At 40.6% G+C, this 18,708-nt stretch overlaps 1 protein-coding gene across 2 annotated transcripts in view; it reads right to left on the bottom strand.

The window, feature by feature from the left end:
- Window positions 1–2,158: 2,158 nt before the first annotated feature.
- psd2 (pleckstrin and Sec7 domain containing 2) overlaps window positions 2,159–18,708 on the bottom strand; it is a 29,493-nt gene continuing 12,943 nt past the window's right edge. The window contains exons 4-15 of one of the 2 annotated variants that reach the window (XM_020653378.3): window positions 12,985–13,182; window positions 11,538–11,618; window positions 10,415–10,527; window positions 10,022–10,080; window positions 8,119–8,208; window positions 7,866–7,909; window positions 7,569–7,759; window positions 7,381–7,451; window positions 6,041–6,198; window positions 5,555–5,699; window positions 5,145–5,288; window positions 2,159–4,784 (exon numbers count right to left, since the gene is read on the bottom strand). In XM_020653378.3, coding sequence (XP_020509034.1) covers window positions 4,563–4,784; window positions 5,145–5,288; window positions 5,555–5,699; window positions 6,041–6,198; window positions 7,381–7,451; window positions 7,569–7,759; window positions 7,866–7,909; window positions 8,119–8,208; window positions 10,022–10,080; window positions 10,415–10,527; window positions 11,538–11,618; window positions 12,985–13,182 — 1,516 coding nt within the window. In that variant the 3' untranslated portion in view covers window positions 2,159–4,562. Of the gene's footprint in view, window positions 4,785–5,144; window positions 5,289–5,554; window positions 5,700–6,040; window positions 6,199–7,380; window positions 7,452–7,568; window positions 7,760–7,865; window positions 7,910–8,118; window positions 8,209–10,021; window positions 10,081–10,390; window positions 10,528–11,537; window positions 11,619–12,984; window positions 13,183–18,708 lie in introns of both variants that reach the window. The other variant, XM_020653377.3, reaches the window with a different exon arrangement.

The raw sequence follows: 18,708 nt of genomic DNA, 5'->3' as shown, positions 1-18,708 counted from the left end.
TTGTGTTTATTAGCAAAGTAGTCCTCTTTTTGTGTAATAAAAACAATCAAGCTGATAGTATCCTGTAAGTTCTGTCTGTGGACTTGTTGTCGTGTCATTTTTGTGCACAAACTATCACACAGTGTGTTCTTATCGTCTTGTACTAGCTTACAAAACAAAGGTACTTCTGGAGGTGTCCGGTGGCCTCAGCTCCGAGATCCGAGAACCGAGGTCCGAGGTAAATAGAACACACGATATCCCCTTAAAAACACTCTGCTTGGGGGGGCCTTGGTGGCCTGCAGTGCTGAAAGTCTCTGATTGGTCAGCCACAGCAGGGTTTTAGATCAGCCACAGTGTTTAAAAGTTACAAGCTCACAGACCCCCAGAAAAAAAAGGAACAAAACATGATATTCTAATAGGTTAATTCCGGGCAGGTTTTTACAGATTTTAGCTCGGCCATCAAAGGCATCATCTCAATTTTTCTTTGGCTAAATGAGTATCTTGCTTTATGATATGATCAATGATCAGACTTTTAACATTCCAGCCTTCAGCATTCCTTTAAGAAAAGCCAGAGAAGAAAGATTGAGATAGACCGACAAAACGGAATCTGTCAATAAACATTGCCTTGAAGGTCACTTTTTTCTCTAGACACTCAAAGGTGCGGTATTTCATTTCAAATATATACTTTTTCCAAATCTTAATTTGAAATAGCTCTGTGGCTGGAAAGCAAAGCCAACATGGCAGTGCTAAAGCTTGCTGTGCAACCTCTTGTGAGTTTGGTTTCATAATGAGGGACTCTTTTCTGTTTAACGTGTCTGTTTAAAATGTGATAAATATGACTTAGAGTCATGGTCACATCTGTGGCAGCTCTGACTCAGAGGTGACTGCTACTGGCTGTCCTGTTAGGTGTCAACCTGGCTAATTCACTCCCTCTCAGATAGGTTTGTGCCATGCAAATATCAAAGATGCTATCCTACGTCCGTTCCATTTGTGGGTGAGTAAAAACGTGATTATTATTAGAGCCCGACCAATTAATCAGCCAGACGAAAATATCAGCCGATATTAGCATATCATGTGACGACTGGTATCTAATTTTATCGCAGATATTACTAGATTTATTTACCAGTCAAATAGCATTTCATTTGAGTTTCATAGAATTACACGAGCAGTTCTCTTTCTGGCTGCCACCAGCAGGGGGTGCTATATGGATTACACCAAGCATTGTCACTATCCAGAGTGTCAGGTGATGCACTTACATGCACAGTTACTTCCCATTTGAGTGACCATCTTTTTTTTCATTATATTTCTTTTCTACAAGTGTATATCTGCATCTGAGGGATTAACAGTAAACATGTGTAAATCTATATCTACCAATCTCTACAGATCTAAGAAAGATATCGGCCGATATATTGGTATGGTGTCACATTTTTCTCTCACCGTAATATCGACGTCGATATCGGCCTCTAAGAGCCCACATCGGTCGGGCCCTAATTATTATTCTAACATGTTAACACAGGTCTATGTAAACATAACTGGCTGGTTAGCTCTTACAGTGTTTCTCATACTGAATATTTGTTTTGTCCTTTGCAGAGAAGATGGTGAGCTTTTAGTGGAGAGAAGACTTGGTGTTTCAAGTTAACCTCCTTGTTTTGTTTACCTGCGGGTTCCACATGTTTAGCTTTATAAGTCGGCTATGAGCTACTCCTCTCAGAATTTATAGCTTCTTACTGACTCCAACCTCTCATCTAAAAATGATCACTGCTGACTCCAGAAAAATAACCTGGCCTTAAGCGTTCTTCAAGCTATCAAAATGCCAGTCAACAAACGAATAGGTGGCTTTGTCAACATCCTGTATACAGTCTTTTATATATCCTCACAGACCTCCTGCTAATGTTCAAGGAGTGTGCACAAACACAGCCCAGGGTTCATACTCTGAGGATAGTCTGGGCTATGCCAAGTGAACAAAGGAAGAGGTGTTTGCTGTTGAGTCGAAACCGTCAACTTTAATAGAAGTGTGAAGACCGTGTACTTACCGATGTTGGAAATGCTGTATATTGCAGCTTTGAACTGAAATAAAAACTGTTCATAAGATTACACAAAGCATTGTGTATATACAAAGACACTAGTGGCATCCTGTTCCTTCAGTTTATATTCACAAAAAAAAGATCAATAGGCACAGTTATCTGTATAAAAGTTGACTTTATGAAGCACAGACTTAAACTCAGTAAATACGTCCTTTATAGTGTGAGCATCCTGTCAGAAAAGTTCCAATATACAAACAAAAAAGCAGACCCAACACCGACATCAAAGTGCCAAGGTTGTACTTATTTAAATAAACATATAAACAATCCTATAATACAGCACAGACCTACCCTAGAACATCGGGAAACACTGGTTATCACAACAGCCAAAGTGACTATAAGGGGGCAAGTCTCCGTGTAAGAAAGCATTTATTCATCCAAACAGTTCAGCTTTATAAAAAAAAAAAAGGTACTTTCTTTTGAAAAACTCAGCTCCACTTCAGCATTTTAGTCTCTACAAGCATTCAATTCCAGGATTCCAGTTGTGGTTCCAGGTTTCCAGCTCAGTCTCAAAAGGATCCCAGGCCTCATTGGAAACTATAAATGTGTTATATGCTGTGACAAGCGGAGATGTTACTGTTCATACTGTCTATATCCACCGGTCCAGTTCTGTGGATATACTTCTGAGCTACACTGGGACAGAGGAAGAACTACACTTACTGATCTACAGTTGTGTCATAAGCAAATTACATAAAAAGAGAAATGTGTGTGTGTTTAGTTGGGTCTGTAAATATTAAGGTGCTCATAAATAGCAGTACCACCATCCCTCCCACCCCATCTCCTACTTCCTAAAATTACAAAAAGTTTTCGTCCAATTAGAAACAGGCTTAATATGACATGTTCTGCTACACTACCATCCTCTCTAAGATTTTGGGAAATAAGTGCAATCTTCCTCAAAAACATCTTATTCTCTAAACACAAACACTAGTTGATTTCCAATATGAGGCCATGCCAGCTACTTCTATGTTTTTAAATTGGAATTGAAAAGATATTTGTTGGATCTGTTTCAGTTCAATATACAAATGTTATCAGGAGGAGAACGGCTGCCTGAGGGCTGAAGATGCTTTTGATCCAGGCCTGTTTGTGAAGGCTGTGTTGTTCAACAGAAGGCCATTGTATTGTTTCCTCACCAAACATGCTCAATAAAGTCCTGTGAAACATTTTCTGACTGCTGTGTTTACTCCCCAATGCCAACAGCTTCAACATCTTTTCACTGGAACCACCTCACCTTGCATGCCATTGAACAAGCCTGTGCACACACGCTCACACACACTCTCACACACACACACTCACACACACACTCTCACACACACACTCTCACACACACACTCTCACACACACACACTCTCAATCAGCTCAGTGCACATGTTTTTGGTATAAATCAAAACATGGCACAATGAATTTATTTAGCCACATATTATTCTTTTCAGTTCAGGTTTAAGTTGTAAAAAAAAAAAAAAAATAGTAATTGAATACATGTGAATATTTGGAGCACAGACAGCTTAAAACAAACACAAGGAATATACTTGATTGCTTTGTAAAGGAGGTGACTTACACACCCCAATCTCTCAACAAGTAGGCACTCCACCTCCAGTATAGAGAAACAGCATATTGAACAATTCAAACCAACGTTGTTCCACTTGGCAGCTCGTTCACAGGTACATATAAATGAGACTGAATGCATGTCAAGAAGGAAATGCTGAAAAAGAGTAAGCATGCTCTACTGCTGTGAATAAAGGATTGAAGGAATAAATAAATAAATATGCTATACATGGCAGGGACTTGGTCCTTCTTAAAGGCTCTTATCAGAGTTTCTGAAACTCCGATAAGAGTATGCTGTATCATAAACATGTCACACTCCACCCGTACTGTAGGTCCTTGTGTTTTGTTAGGTGCGTAAATGAGAGAAATAAAAGGCCAAAATGCTACAGTAGTACCATCTCTTTCCGAGACACTGCCTGACTCATGGACTGCATGACGAGGACAGGACAGAGAGCACAACGGCAAAGCAGCCGCCTCTCTCTCTCTCTCTGTGAGTACTATATCCGGCCTTGAATTAATACTTTTTTATGACTCAAAGTTCTGCTCATAACAAAGAACACATTTGAAATAAAGAAAACTGCATTGCTCTGAGATTCATTTCAAAATAATACTGATGATATTTTCATAAATAGGGATCACAGTTAAGATGAATGTAATGTGCAACACTAACAGTTCAAAGAAATGAGTTTTGGCAGGGTCACTTGTTGAGTATCAAACATTCGGTCTACATCTTTATCTATTGCTTATAGATAGCAACTCGTTCTTCACCATGGTAAAAAACAAATCTGGGAAGGATTATGTATGGAAATCTCTCTTATTGCTGCCCGTTCTCTTACTGAAACAGAAGCTACAGAGAAAACAAAAACGAGAAAATACTAAGAGGAAAGCCAGATAGAAGTGGGAGGATCAACTGCAGGATGTTGTTTAGTGGGTTGTGGTCTCTGGTCTTCCTTCCTTGCCTCAGCTCCTGTGTCCTAGGGCAGCTGCCCGCCCATTGAGCCCACCATGAGCCTGACTGATGGACGGAGATGACTGTGTCTTGCGGAGGAGGCATTCCCGGCCAGCCAGGCCACCCTCAATGATCAGGCCACCCATCACGCTGGCCTCAATCTTCTCAAGGTCATCCGTCTCTGCACAGAGTTTGGCCTGCAGGAGGCTGATGTACGTTTCATACCTAGTTTTCTGCTCAGAGAGGAGACAAGGAGAAGGAGGAGAAGTGAGAATATAGACGAGAGACAAGATTTATTACCTGATTTTATATTGTTTAGAATTGAAATGTACAACTATGCTGGCTTGACATTTTTGGACAGAGGTTGTGTGAAATGTATTCCTTAATATCATTGAAGTGTTAATCCAATGATTTACAGTTCAGGACGCCTAAAAAAGAAGCTTTTTATGTTTCCATTTCAATGAAGTGAATTTGGCAAAAGAGAGCGTAAAATAAAATACAATTATGAATGATGATTGCATTGATCTGACATATTGTTTGTGTCCCCATAAAACCCTCCAGACAAATTAGCTGAGGATGTATAAAGCCTTTACCTCGTACGTGAGGTAGTGCTCTTTGAGCCGGAACTCCTCCCACTCACGGCTTTTGGGGTCAGCTGAGGGCGAGCTTTTCCGGTGCTCTTCCAGCTCCAGGCTCATCTGCTTCAGCTTGCTCTCATGACTCAGCAGCTGCTCCCCCTGCACCAATCACAGCAAGGAGAAAAAACCGAGAGATACCCCAAACAGCCAATCAGATACCAGCAGACACAAATAGAAAATGTGTTAAGTACCCAACCCTGCTCAGAGATTTTGAAGAAGGATTTTGCATACTGTTGTATTTTCTTGTAAGAAAAAGCATCAATCATTGCCATAAAGTACTGACAGTATTAATAGATGTTTCATGATTAAAATATGACATATAGTGCAATGGCTGTGCCTGCTCCTGTGGGTATGTGTGTGTGTACCTGTTTGAGTCTGGTGGAGGAGGACGGCAGAATAGGCCGACAGAACTTCTTCATGGAGCCAATAGCAGCAGGAAAGGCCGGAGCAGAGAACAGGGCTGCGACCAGATTTATCCTGAAGATCCAAGACATCATCTCCTCCTCATCACTGGAAGGAAAGCCGGGTAGAGCAAAATGCCAGAGATAGAAGGATGAATCATACATTTTATTTTTCAATTAAAGCTTATTTAACCAGGAAAAATTCATTGGGATTAAACTGTAGCTCTGACTGTTGTTGTCACAGCAGCCCTTTATATGTCAGCCTAAATACCACCTGTGACTGCCAAACTCTGCATAGGAGAAGGCTACGCAGCATAATGGGACAAAAATATATATTTCAAATGAAAAACATGAATCACGTTTTTCTTCTAATGTCTACCCTTTTGCAGCATAACTAATAATACGTAGTATAAGCTGATGACTGATGATATTGTGACTTCAGTGACTTACGGAGCCTGCAGTAGGAAGACTCTCCAGTCCGAGGTTTTGAGCTTCAGTACATTGGCTTTCTTGCTGTAGTCCATGGCTCGAGTTGCTAATGCATGGTGGATCCGCACTGCGTTCTTCAGGTCCACCTCTGAAATGTCAGCATCAGGCTTGTACTCATCCTGGGTAACAGAGGTAACAAATAGATTTAATGTGATGTTGAATTCATTCTGTTACATTTAGCAGATAAATGCAAGAGTACAAACTTCCAACAGCAGAGGGAGACAAACACACCGTAGAGCAGCCATGTCTCATTGCTTCCCTTAAAGAGGACATATTATCCCCCTTCTCCTCCTTTTCAGACAGTCCCCTGTGGTCTAAATGAAACATCTGTGCTGTGATTTGGTCAAAATATAACATGAATCAAGCACCAGAGGAGGTTTGTGACCCTGTATAAACCAGCTCTCTCAGAACGCTCCGTTTTGGTGTGTGTGTCTCTTTAAATGTAATGATCCCCCCCCCCCCCCCCCCCCCCCCCCCCGAGTTTTCCCGGTAGACATCACTCCTCTGAATTGAGAATAAAAATGGTGGACCTGGAGGTGGAGTCCATGGGTGGAGATATCAGGGAGGGGAGGGGATTTTTACACCTGAACCCAACTGGTGACATCACAGGTTGAGTCATTAAGAAACACTTCAGACATTTATGATCTTAAAAAGCTTCATCGAATGCTGATCATTAATGACCGTCACATTTGGTAAGTGCTCTTTGATTTTTATTATTTCCTGAAAGCTAAAACTGCATGAATCATGTCCAGTGTTCATCATCAAAGTATCTGTGTTCACGATCAGATAGTAGTAAATAATAATCAAGTCATGGATAAAAATGATCTGTATGCCTCTAAGTGGGACACAGAATAATAAACAGACTGCACATTGTTCTTCATGTGCTGCTGTTTCTTATCAGGTAACATACAGACACAAAGCTCTGTTTCAGTGTGTACTCGATCACAACTGACAGCGGATCCAGCTGTGATCAGCTGATGCCGTCATCACAAACAGACGTTCCTTCATGCGAGACGTCTTGTGTTTCTTAACACATAATTCCTCTTTGGTTCTCTACTTTGCTTCAATTCCTGGTGTCTCCATGCGTCTCTAGTGGGTGGGACTAAGACGCAAAGAAAATACGCAAGTGTGGGATGAATGGTTCTATCTTAAGAGACATGGACGAACCCTCTATCTCACTCCCTCTCCAATAACACTCATACACTCATACACACACAGCAGAGGCGCTAACAGCATCCACACAAAGACAGAAATGGAGGATGTGTTTCTATGGTAACAGAGCAGAGGACGAGATGTGGTACCTTCTGGAGATACAAGATCATCCCCTTTAAAACTGCATAGAACTTCTTCCAACCACGGCGACCCCTCGGGGCTGGAAGAGGGAAGAGTGATGCAAAAACATTGCATGATAAATTATTTGCCGCTACGGTAACTTCAGTAAAACATTTGTGAGTGTGTGTTTGTGCAAATCTGGGTGTGAAACACTCACTGCGTTTGCCGTCCATGTCAGCATGGCTCTTGCGGTTCAGTACGCCGTGTTTGTAGGTGACAGCATTTAATAGAATGGGAATGGCAATGAAAGGGTTACTGCCGTCTGTTACCCTGGCAACACGCTTACTTCCACCCTCACACTGCTCCTCCACCAGCTCTGACAGACTCTTCCTCAGCTCCTCCTCCTCACTGCACACACAAAAAATCCATTCAGATAAAGCTGAGCGGCACATTTTCAAGGGTACCCACATCTGAAAACCTTTTCCTTCTGATGAACACAGACAGGCGTACTCACACGGCCCACTCCAGCTTTTCATTCTTTATTGAGTTATACAGGACCTGTGTGGGAAGGCAAAGACGGGAGAAATTGTAAATATTCCTTTTGATTAGTATTTTTAACTTTATGACTTTATTATCATTACTTTATGATCGGGTGGTTGAATGAAGGATGAAGACATATTTGAATTAAAACCTGTAGATGGGAAAAAAAAAAAAAACAAGCTGACAGAATGGTTGGTGGCTAAACTCTCTCAGGGGGAAATCTGTACCTTTAATAAGTCTTTAGGAAAGTCAGCACCATTGTTGAGGCCGTCTAGATTGCTGATGAACTGCTGACATGACATCTTCTTTCCGATATTCTGAGAGGAAGGAGAGACAGACACAAACAAACGGTGAGTTCAAGTTAAAGGTGAGATTGTTCATCTTTAGCAGAGCTCCGTAACCAACAAAAGTAAACACATTCATCTGCTTCAACTTAAATGCAGTTCTTCAAGAGTCCACATGGTGGCAGTATGATGCTGCAGTTATAAAATAGAAACAAAAAGTATTAGGTTTGTGGCCTTTGAGTCACACTTCTTCCACCTCTGGGGAGATCGAGTTTGGCCTTCTTCACAGCAGCAATCCAACTACACAAACTACTGAGCACATTTTTTTATTCTATCAATCCATCAGTCAATAAATCAATCAGTCACTTAGATAAAAGAATCAATCAGTCACTTAGTCAATGAATCAATCAGTCACTTAGTCAATGAATCAATCAGTCAATATTTATTGTATAGTACATATTCAGTATTTCAACGTTATCTCATGACACACAAAAAGAGTTCTCCTTGGTATAGTATCGATAGAGAACCAAAACGAATCCACCATGAGCACACAACTTCAGCAGATGGCAACATTGACAAGGAAAAACTTCTCATGTTATCAAAAATGTGAATTTTAATTTTGAAATAATTTACATAATTTTCTGATTTACACTTATTTTTAGAGACATGCTTCTCACACACATGCACTAACAGGAGCTGTGGACATGCATTAATGGAGAGATGTCAGAGAGGGGCTGCTACACAGGGAGCGCACCAGAGCAGTTAGGGGTCCGATGCCTTGCTCAAGGGCACCTCTTCAGTGCTCTGGAAGTGCCCTGGCACCTCTCCAGCTACCAGAACAACTTCCCTCCGGTTCCCAACCCAAGTCCCTACAAACTGAGCTACTGCCGCCCATAATCCCTATCTGCTGTTCACTTTCTATATATCATTGGTTGATTTATTGTTACACTAAGTCTGAAATATGTCTTGAATCACAGAAGTTCCTTTTGCAACTTCAAATTAAGATAAGGAATATACATATGACATCATATTTTGTAACATAAACACAGGATCTCAAGGTCCTTTAACATGCCTTTGATCTGAGATCAAGCTTGAACCTTTATTTAAGGATGTTCTATTTTTGCTAAAAGCACATTTTTATTTGAACATCTTGATTGAAACAGATATCAATAAAAGGTTGTTTCTAACCTCTTCTCTTCTGAACAACTCTTTTCAGTGAGAAACAAAGATAAAAAAAAATGATATACCTCTGTCTGTTCATCTTTTACTTTAGCACTATATAACATTGATTAAATACAATGACCTTAATTATATTGCTAGCTGACAAGAATGGGAAATGAGTTTAACAAAGATTTAGTTCCATAATCACACTTACCACCTGCAGGAGCAGAGAGAGACAGGGGGCCATTTTTTGTTAGCAAGGGCAAGATGGAAAGGAGGAATTGGAATTCCAAAAGAGAGAAAAAAGGGATAGGGTTAGAGGAGGTTCATTCCCTAAAAGTACATTTGGCAAGGAGGGTCAAGGAAAAGCAAAGCACAGGAAAGCACAAGACCTATGGCACTGTACGAATAGGTTACGACATGTTGCCCACACCCCTGTGCTCCAGTTTACAAGTGAATAGATGTGACTATTTGAGCAGCAGAGAGAAGAGACAGAATAAGGTCAGGAAGTAGGCCGCAGAGAGGAGAGACAGAGAGCTGAGGACGACAGAGACGGGGGGAAATATAAGACAATGACAGAAAGGAAGATCTGCATGCCTGATTGTCTTTATATTTAGTTATGCAGGACGATTAAGAGACATTTGAAGCCTGCAGAACGAGAGAGAAAGGGTGTTTCAGTACGTACATGTCCGTGTAGATCAGTGTTGAGCAGCATGAGGGCACAGGTCAATGTGTGGGCGCCGTCTGTGAGGGGAAAATACACAAAGCCAAGGTCAGCTAAATGTTTACTCATACAGATAGAATCATCGAGACAGAGATGCGTACTGTAGATACCTGCAGTCTAAATTCATCTCAGCTTGTGCTGTATTTGAATAGATTAGTTACAATGCAGTGTATATGTGATGCAGTCAGTTCTGTTCAGACCTTCAGTGAAATTACGTACTTAAAGTCAGTTAGACAAACAGGTTTTTACTAATGATAGTATACATGAACATATTGTGAAGAACGTGTATTAATGATTCTGTATGAATGTAATAATGATCATCATCACTACCATCGTCATCCTCACATCTCTGACCTTCAGAGGATGCCGTGTGAGGGTTGCAGTGACAGAAGCGTCTGGAGAAATGTACGAGGACTCTCTCTCTCTCCTGGGTCTCTCCCATCAGGGGAAATGCCCTTAAGAAGTTTCTGTCAGGAAGACAAATGTTGACCGGTGAAGCATCACACCACAACTATACCACAATATGTCTGGCAGTGTGTAGAATTGGACGAAGAATAGAGTTATGACACTTTGATGGAAAATGTTATGAACCGTTACATGAAAGCCAAAGCTTCAAGAATCATCTAACAGATTGTTTAAATCCATTCGATCTTGTGTCTGTTTGCCATAGTCAGCTGTTTTCATACTCTTATATAGTACAGATATATGTAGACATTAATGTAGAGCTGAAACAGACAGTCATCATTCAATTAATCTACAGACATGAAATTAAAAAAGATCGTTTTTAAGCAAATGTGTCAAATAAAAGGATGATTCCAACTTCTGATATCTGAGAATTTTCAGCTTTTGTCATTATTATTAAACATTTTATGTGTGTGGATTTGGACATGGTCAGGTTTGATAAATTAAAACAAACAAGAGGAAATAGCCTTGGAGAAATAGATAGATAAAAACTAATCAGCAAAGTATTTAAAAATCAAGCTAATGCTTTGTTAAGCACTGGGCTGATATGTCTACCCCTAATGTGATAAAGTCAAGATCAAGAGAACTGAAGGACAAATAAAGATACCAGATAATTAAGAGGCAACTACAGACACCTTAATGAATCAGATTATGTGTTTATAAAATGTTGACAAGAATATAGTTCAAATCGTTTCCAAATGAATGCAGGACTTTTAGAAGTTAGCATGTCATGTTCAGCAACAGTTGGGCTTTTTGGCTCAGTCGTGCACACACACACATAATAAGGCCTATAGGCTGAACACACGGGGGCTGAAGCAGCACTTTGAGACAAGAACATGTCAGCTACAAGGCCGTGATTTACCTTGAAGCGATCAGCCATGCTGCCTACCTGGACCCAACACGATGAGAACAAAGCTAATGCCTTGTGAAGAGGTAAAGTGAAGGACACATACACTCATGTGTATTGATGACTACATCACATACCCATCACTTCCAAGTGCTGAGTGTACATTACCTCAGGGCTCGATCCAGCGACAGGCCGGAGAAATCAAAAAAGCCAAGGTATTCGGAGGCCACCAACTGGCTGAAGTCGTTACTGCAAAGAGAGAGAGAGAGAGAGAGAGAGAGAGAGAGAGCGCATCAACAAAGTGAGCTTGTGTTTAATATCTTGTTAATATAGCCACAAGATGATGGTAATAAACTACATACTACAAATAGTAATAAACTACATCTGTATATTTACATGTGTGCAAATAATGAACATGTGGAAGCAGTAAAACACATTTTCATCTTTTTTTCTGTTGTTTGTTAGTGCATCAGTAATTCCTCAGGAGGACTCCCTTATACCATAACCCAAACCTATAAGCCATATTGCTGACAGAATTAGAGCCTGACCAATTAATCGGCCCATTATAAGCATATCCAATGACTATAAGTATCAGATAATTCTATCACAGATCTGTGGCGATATATCTGGATTTATTTACCAGCCAATAGCATTTCATTGGAGTTTCTTTGAGTTACACTAGCAGTTCCCTTTGACCAGCAGAGGGCGCTATATGGATTACAACGAGTATTATCAATTCCCACAGTGTCAAGCTTGTGATGTTTGTACGCACAGTTACTTTCCAGTTGAGTGACCATCTTGTCTTCATTACATACCTTTTCCACAAGTGTTTGATAACTGAATTTGAGGGATCAATGCAATAAATGTTAATATCTATATCTATCTCTACAGATCGAACATAGATCTAAGAAAGATATCAGCTGATCTTGATATCAGATTTTCTTTCACTCCCCAATATCGATATCGGTATAGGCCCCAAAATCCCATATCAGTCAGGCCAAGACAGAATATAACAAAAACATCTACAAATACAACAGTGGGTAAAAGAGAATAGTAACACCAGGCATTGTTTCCCCAAAGAGAATCCCTTTGAAACATGCCTGCTTGATAGATCGTCCACAACAGGTAGAGACCTTATGTCATCCATATATGGTTTATTAATGACAAATTATCTGGCTACGACACAACATCTGTTAAACGGGAAAAAAACTAGGTTATGTTTACGACGAGGAGGATTGGCAACATCTTTTAGAGCAATCACAGACGCTATTAATCTCGACATATCGCAGCTATGTGCAGATACATGACAAACAAAAAAATGGTACTTTCAGGCAAGAGGAGGAATCCTCCAGTAAGGTCAAAGCTTTTTTTGCCTCTGCTGATGGCCACCTCATGTTAGCTTGTGTGTTCGGGCTGTCACCCTGAGTTGTTTTGCTGTGGGCATGGCATGAAACATGTGGCATGTGTGTGTTAATCTGAGATTGGCACAGATATGGGATATATTTGAGAGGACCGCCCACCGATCATGACTGGACAGGCTGAAATTCAGCCAGTTCCAATCACCTGCCAGTTAATCAGTGTCTCTCTAGTTACGATGTGTTTTTTTTTTACTCACTTCTTTCCCAGGTGTCTGGCCACATCACAGCGTTTGAAGCCCTCCAGGTGATAGAGGCGCTTGGCCAGCCTTTTAGCAGCCTCACTGTCGGCTCGGCAGCCATTTGTCAGAGTGTCCGTGCTACCCCGCTCCAAACGCTCCAGACTGCCCAAATCACACTCCTCTGAGTCAGACAGCACGTCTGCAAGGTTGGCATCACTGGAGGAGAGAAAAACACACACAGACACACACACACACACACACACACACACAATCAGGTGTTTAGGTTATAAATAAAACACATGTCCACACACCCTCTCAATATAAACGACACAGAGGAAACTGAAGATTTCAGGATAAACTCCATTATGTGCACAAACAAACAAACGAATATCAAAGGGAGGTTTTAATGACACGTTATCACACTGACCCAGATTCCCTTTCCCCCCTCATGTTCTACTTTCATTCAGTGAATCTAAAAGCTGATTGTGATGGACCTTTCACCTGCTCCAGTCTCTTCATAAAGCTCCTCTTATCTGTCAACTTCTTACATAATATGAAATTAAGTGCTGCAGTAGAAAAGGCCATATCTCAAATGTTGTCTTCTATGCAGCAATGACGACAATACAGTAAAAAATAATCCCCCCCCCCTTTTTATAGAAGTTAACAAAGGTTTTTTTGTTCTTTTTTGGGGATGCATATGAGGGAGAAAGAATTCTCTGTTCCATGTAGCTTCAATTGCCATGAAGACAAAAAAAAAGGAATCTCAAACTGAACAGCAAATTGTTAATTTCATGGTGATAAGTAGGCTGTCTATCTAGATAGAATGTGCATCTGTGTGGCAATGAAGCAGGGCAGCTGAACAAGTAAAGGAAAGTCCTCATTCAGGCCTTCAGGAGCAGTTCAAATAAGAAGAACCAGTAAGAATTTCTGAACACTTAAAGACACCATTTGAAACAATCGGGAGTTCATTGCCAATAAATGACTTCCAAGTCCTCATGAATAACAGATGTTGTTGAACACAGTGTGTACCCTGTTGGAAGTTAATCAAAAGCTTACCAGTGTAACAGATTAAAATAGTTTAATGTATTTCTAGGATCTGAGGATCTGTATTGAAGTGTTTTAAGTTGAAGGATCTTTATGACTGCTGTTATTCTCAACAATGAAGAACAGCTGTTGTAGTGAATTCTGTGTAGGACATGGTCATTATCTAAAATCAATGTGAATCACCGTATGTATCGTATCGTGGCCTCTGTATCGTGATACCATGGGATTGTGGGAAATACCCAACCCTAGTGTAACGTAATATTGTCTCAAACTGCAATGAATTCAAACTGTGTTTAAAAATACTGAATCATCAGCGTCCTCCTTTCAGACTCTTTCAGCTTTTATTGACTTCCACCAGCTGGAAGAAACATGTCAAAGCACTTGCAATGTAAACAGGAAGTGACTTGAAGAATGAAAGCACAGCAGCCATCACTGCAGAGTCTTAATGCAGGGCACTGTTTGATGAGCTGAACAATCAAGCAGAGAGCTCACACTCTATCGCTCTGCTCAATGGTCATCAAGAAAACCGAGAGCATCACTGCAGAGTAGTAATTACTGTCCTCCTGCGTATTCATTTATGACTTCCTACGTAAGTTGATTAGGATATTGAGCTGCTACTAACTTGGACTGTATAACTCACTGTACATCAGTCCTTCATGAAAAAATATTTTGTTGCTTTTGTATCACTTTTTTGTGAAGCAAGCAGATTCTTTCAGCTCTTTTTGATTTACGTTGTCTAAGATTAAAACTAAAAACCATTACATTTAAAACGTTGAAAACAAATTAGAGGACCAGCTGGCCGCAGTAGCTCAGTCTGTAGGGACCTTGGTTGGGAACTGGAGTGTCGCTGGACTTATTTACACATTTTATAAACATTTCTAAGTGTAACAGATTAATTGATTATACAGATAATTACTCACTGCAGTCCTTAGTTCAAATAAAGGCAGACATTTTTTTTTTTACAAAGCACCTGACGAGTCCATTTCTGTAGATCGTCTTCTTGTAAAAAAAACATGAAGTGCAAACTTGAAAACTTGGACCAAATCTGGGAAGTGGTCTTGTAGCCAGAGCACTGCCGAGTTGCCCTTGAGCAAGGCAGAGACCCCCCCCCACACACACACACACACACACACCCTCCTCCCACAAGCATCATGGGCAGCCCCCCTCACTCTAATATCTCTCCATTAGTGTCCATAACATCCTGTTTGTTCATGTGTGTGTATTTCAGCCTATGTGTTTGTAGCATGTCTCAATAAGAGAGTGTAATTTAATTTCCCCTAGCGGGATCAATAAAGTATAATCTTAACTGAATTTCATTGATCTGCTTTTTTTCTCAAATGAGCAAAAACTGCTCGTCTATTTCAGCAAATGCTCTAAAGAGACTGCACTTATTCACCCCTATCTATTTCCTGTGTTCAGCGTGCTTCGACATGGCACTGTGTCAGCATTCTGGCCAGTTGATTCAGATGTTTTTTACATAATCAGATCAGCCCAATTGCATTATCCTAACAAATTGAATACATTACGCACGGTTGTTGAGAGGGATATGCTGGTTACTATGGGAGCCAAGTGTTGTGTGCTACAAGGAGGAGGAGGAAAGGGATAGTACTCAACCTCAAGACTGCCTGTCATTAGTTTGTATTGTGTGGCCAAAAGCAGGTATCAGAAGAAAAGACACTGATGAAAAAGACTGACAACTACGCAAAAACAAAGTCAAAGACTTTCCATAACAAGGCGTCAGTCCCATGCCTTCCTCTGCTGAATGGCTGACTACACACTACAACCTTACAGTACAAGTCAATAACAGGCCCTGACTTCCCTGCTCCAGGCGAGGTTACACCCTCTTTGAAGCTGATTCACATCATCATACTTTTTATCTGGCCTCTGACCTTGGACTGATTTTCCTTTTCCTTTAGTATGTATTTCCCCCACGTCACAGTTCGGAGGATCAGTGGGATGCATTAGAACCTCCAACATGACATAGTAGCTTTTTCAAAAATCATTCACCCATATTGTATCTGAGCATCAGCGGCAAAAAATGACAACAAGATTGCAAATGCTGTCAGATAGCAGTTTCATTTTCAGGGAGCCTGGGTGGGGAGTTTGTTTATCCGGAAGAGTAGGACGAGGTAGTTTGTCTGAATCTGATTAAAATGCAGTCACAGGGCTAAATTGTGCGACTCTGCTCTACCACTGCTGTCTGGCTATAATAGGCCCATCACGCACACACAAACACACAGAAAACAATACGACAAAAAGGAATGACATATCGACATACATATTGTTGAGCCAAGATAGTTGGTGTAACTGCTGCACAAGTGGCACACAGTTAACCTATATGTCTATCTTAAAGCACACAGTCACTCACTGTAACCTGGCTCACTCCATGTGTGAGCTCGTCAGAGATGGAGAGCATGATTGTGCTTGCCAGTGACTCAAATGCTAATCTTTTCTGGCTGTGCAACACCCATTACCACACCTACAAGATGTCCTGTGTGTTAGGTGTGTTAGGATGTCTGTCTATGGGGGGGGGGGGGATTTCTATTCTATTATTTCACAATTTCTATTTAATTTTACACATTGGCTGAAGAAGACCAACATGCAATAGACAAACACAAACGGAACAGCTCCTGGTGTGTGTTTGTGTGTGTGTGTGTGTGTGTGTATGTGTGTGTGTCCACCAGGCCATCTGCTAGGACTATTAAATAAAATCTTTGCAAAGTAAACTGTTGCAATCTTGGACTCCTGGATAGTAAGCAACAAGGACACCTCAGACACAGATACAAAGATACATCCATCATGTATCCATGTTGCTTTTCCCATAGGATTTACTACCAACCCTATACCTCCACAAGAGTTAGACTTAAAACATACACACCTAACAAACCTGCTTTAAAATCCCTCATTTGTAAAATCATTTTCATATTTAAAGTCATCACTTTGAGCTCTGGACTTGTGAAGGCCACTACACTGACATTCTGTTAACTAAACAATATGTATTTTTATCTTTTTATATTCAAAATAATTAGAAGCAGCCCAATAGCAGCCCTCAGGCTACCTTAATTAAATCCTTGTGTAATTCTCTGCGGAGTGATCAACAGACGAAAAATGCGTTTATAGGCCTAACTTTCTTAATAACCTTTAAGTCACGTTTAATGCAATACAGCGTACCATGAATAAAGCCCTCCTGTAGGCTACGACTGAAGAAGTAGAAAATGACTTTCCGTCAGGGTAAAGAGTTCAACTACCTCAGACTGGCTCACAATTTAATTTGCCACGCAGCATAATGTTTATGTTCCCACCCTTTATCCATTAAGAGTTCTTTTTTTATACAACCATTGAACTCACAGCAGTTGCAGCAAAAGGTCGAAGTGAACATCATATTCCTCTTTCCACATTGTCCCCTCGGGTCTTGGAAAACAGCGGATATAGGCGCGCGACGGTCCGACCGCCTCATCATCCAGTGGTCGGTAAAATCTGCATCGCCCAGCTGCTCTTTTTTAACTCACACGAAGCAACTCAGAAGTCGGAAGTCACACAAAAAAATACAGACAACTGCACGATGCTAAACTCCACTGTAGCATTATTTCACGGTGGTGTCATCAAGCAAGGAGTGGGATTTGGCTTTTTCCTTGAACTTCCCTGACTGTCCAAAACGCTCCTCAGAGGAGGAAAAGTCAAGGGGGGCGGAGCTAACGTTTGACGACCTATGCTGTTCCTAGTGGTGGTTTTACAGTGACCATGTGTGTCCCAGGCAAACACTGCTTCATTTTAAGAAAGACTCCGAGGCAACAGATTCTGTATTAGTGTGGAGCTGTACTAAAGTCACTATACTGCTTTCTAGCATAAAGCTATTCTAAGTTTTTATATCCATGTATTTCTCAATAGGTTATTGTTTCAATTTGACTCAACTTGGATAAGGTCACTTTATCCTAATAATTATGGAGTAAACTAAGTGTTGAGCTCTATTGTTAAAATGAGGAAGTGGATCTAAGCTTTATGGTGAATAATAGCCTATATAAAGAGTCAATGTAACACAAGCCTACATGTCTCTGTTTTTTTATGTATTCTACCGCTGCATAAATGTTATGAATGGAGCCTATACTTATATAAGGATACATAGAAATAAAGAGAAGTATCACCCACAATGTGATGAATAGTTTCAGCACTACACAAAGAAACACAGATTTTTCAGGAAACAGTGACACATGGGTGCATGTGAACTTCACAATCTAATTCCTTCCCTCTTTCCTCCTTCTAATCCAGTAGAAAGAAGAATAAAAAAGCAAGGAGGTCCAGCTACAGAGTCTAGAATAATAAAAGACTGATAGAGGAAAAGGAAAAGCAGATTGGGTCAGAGTCTGAGAGAAAAAGAAAAAATAAGCTGAAAATATTTTATGATTTCACCTTTTCTTTGAAAAGTAACTTGGACAACATTAAAGGCAGCATGTAAGACATTTGACACATAAATACAGCAGAAATCAAGTATATACTGTGTAAACGTCTCTCTGGGGGGTTGGAGGTGTGCCACTGTGACAGAGGTGTCACAAACAGCGGTTTGTTTTGGTTTAATGCTGGTGCTCAAGGGGGACATTTACTGGATTAAAAAGTTGCACATCCTTCCTTTAATGATGGTGTCTGGTCTTCCTAGAAGTCTAACCTATAAGCCAGTATTCTGTATGTAAAAGCTCCTCTACA

This window comes from Labrus bergylta, chromosome 9 (genome assembly GCF_963930695.1).
Source record: "Labrus bergylta chromosome 9, fLabBer1.1, whole genome shotgun sequence".
NCBI lineage: Eukaryota > Metazoa > Chordata > Actinopteri > Labriformes > Labridae > Labrus > Labrus bergylta.
Note: the sequence above shows the minus strand (reverse complement) of the source record. Positions and strands in the feature narration are given on the sequence as shown.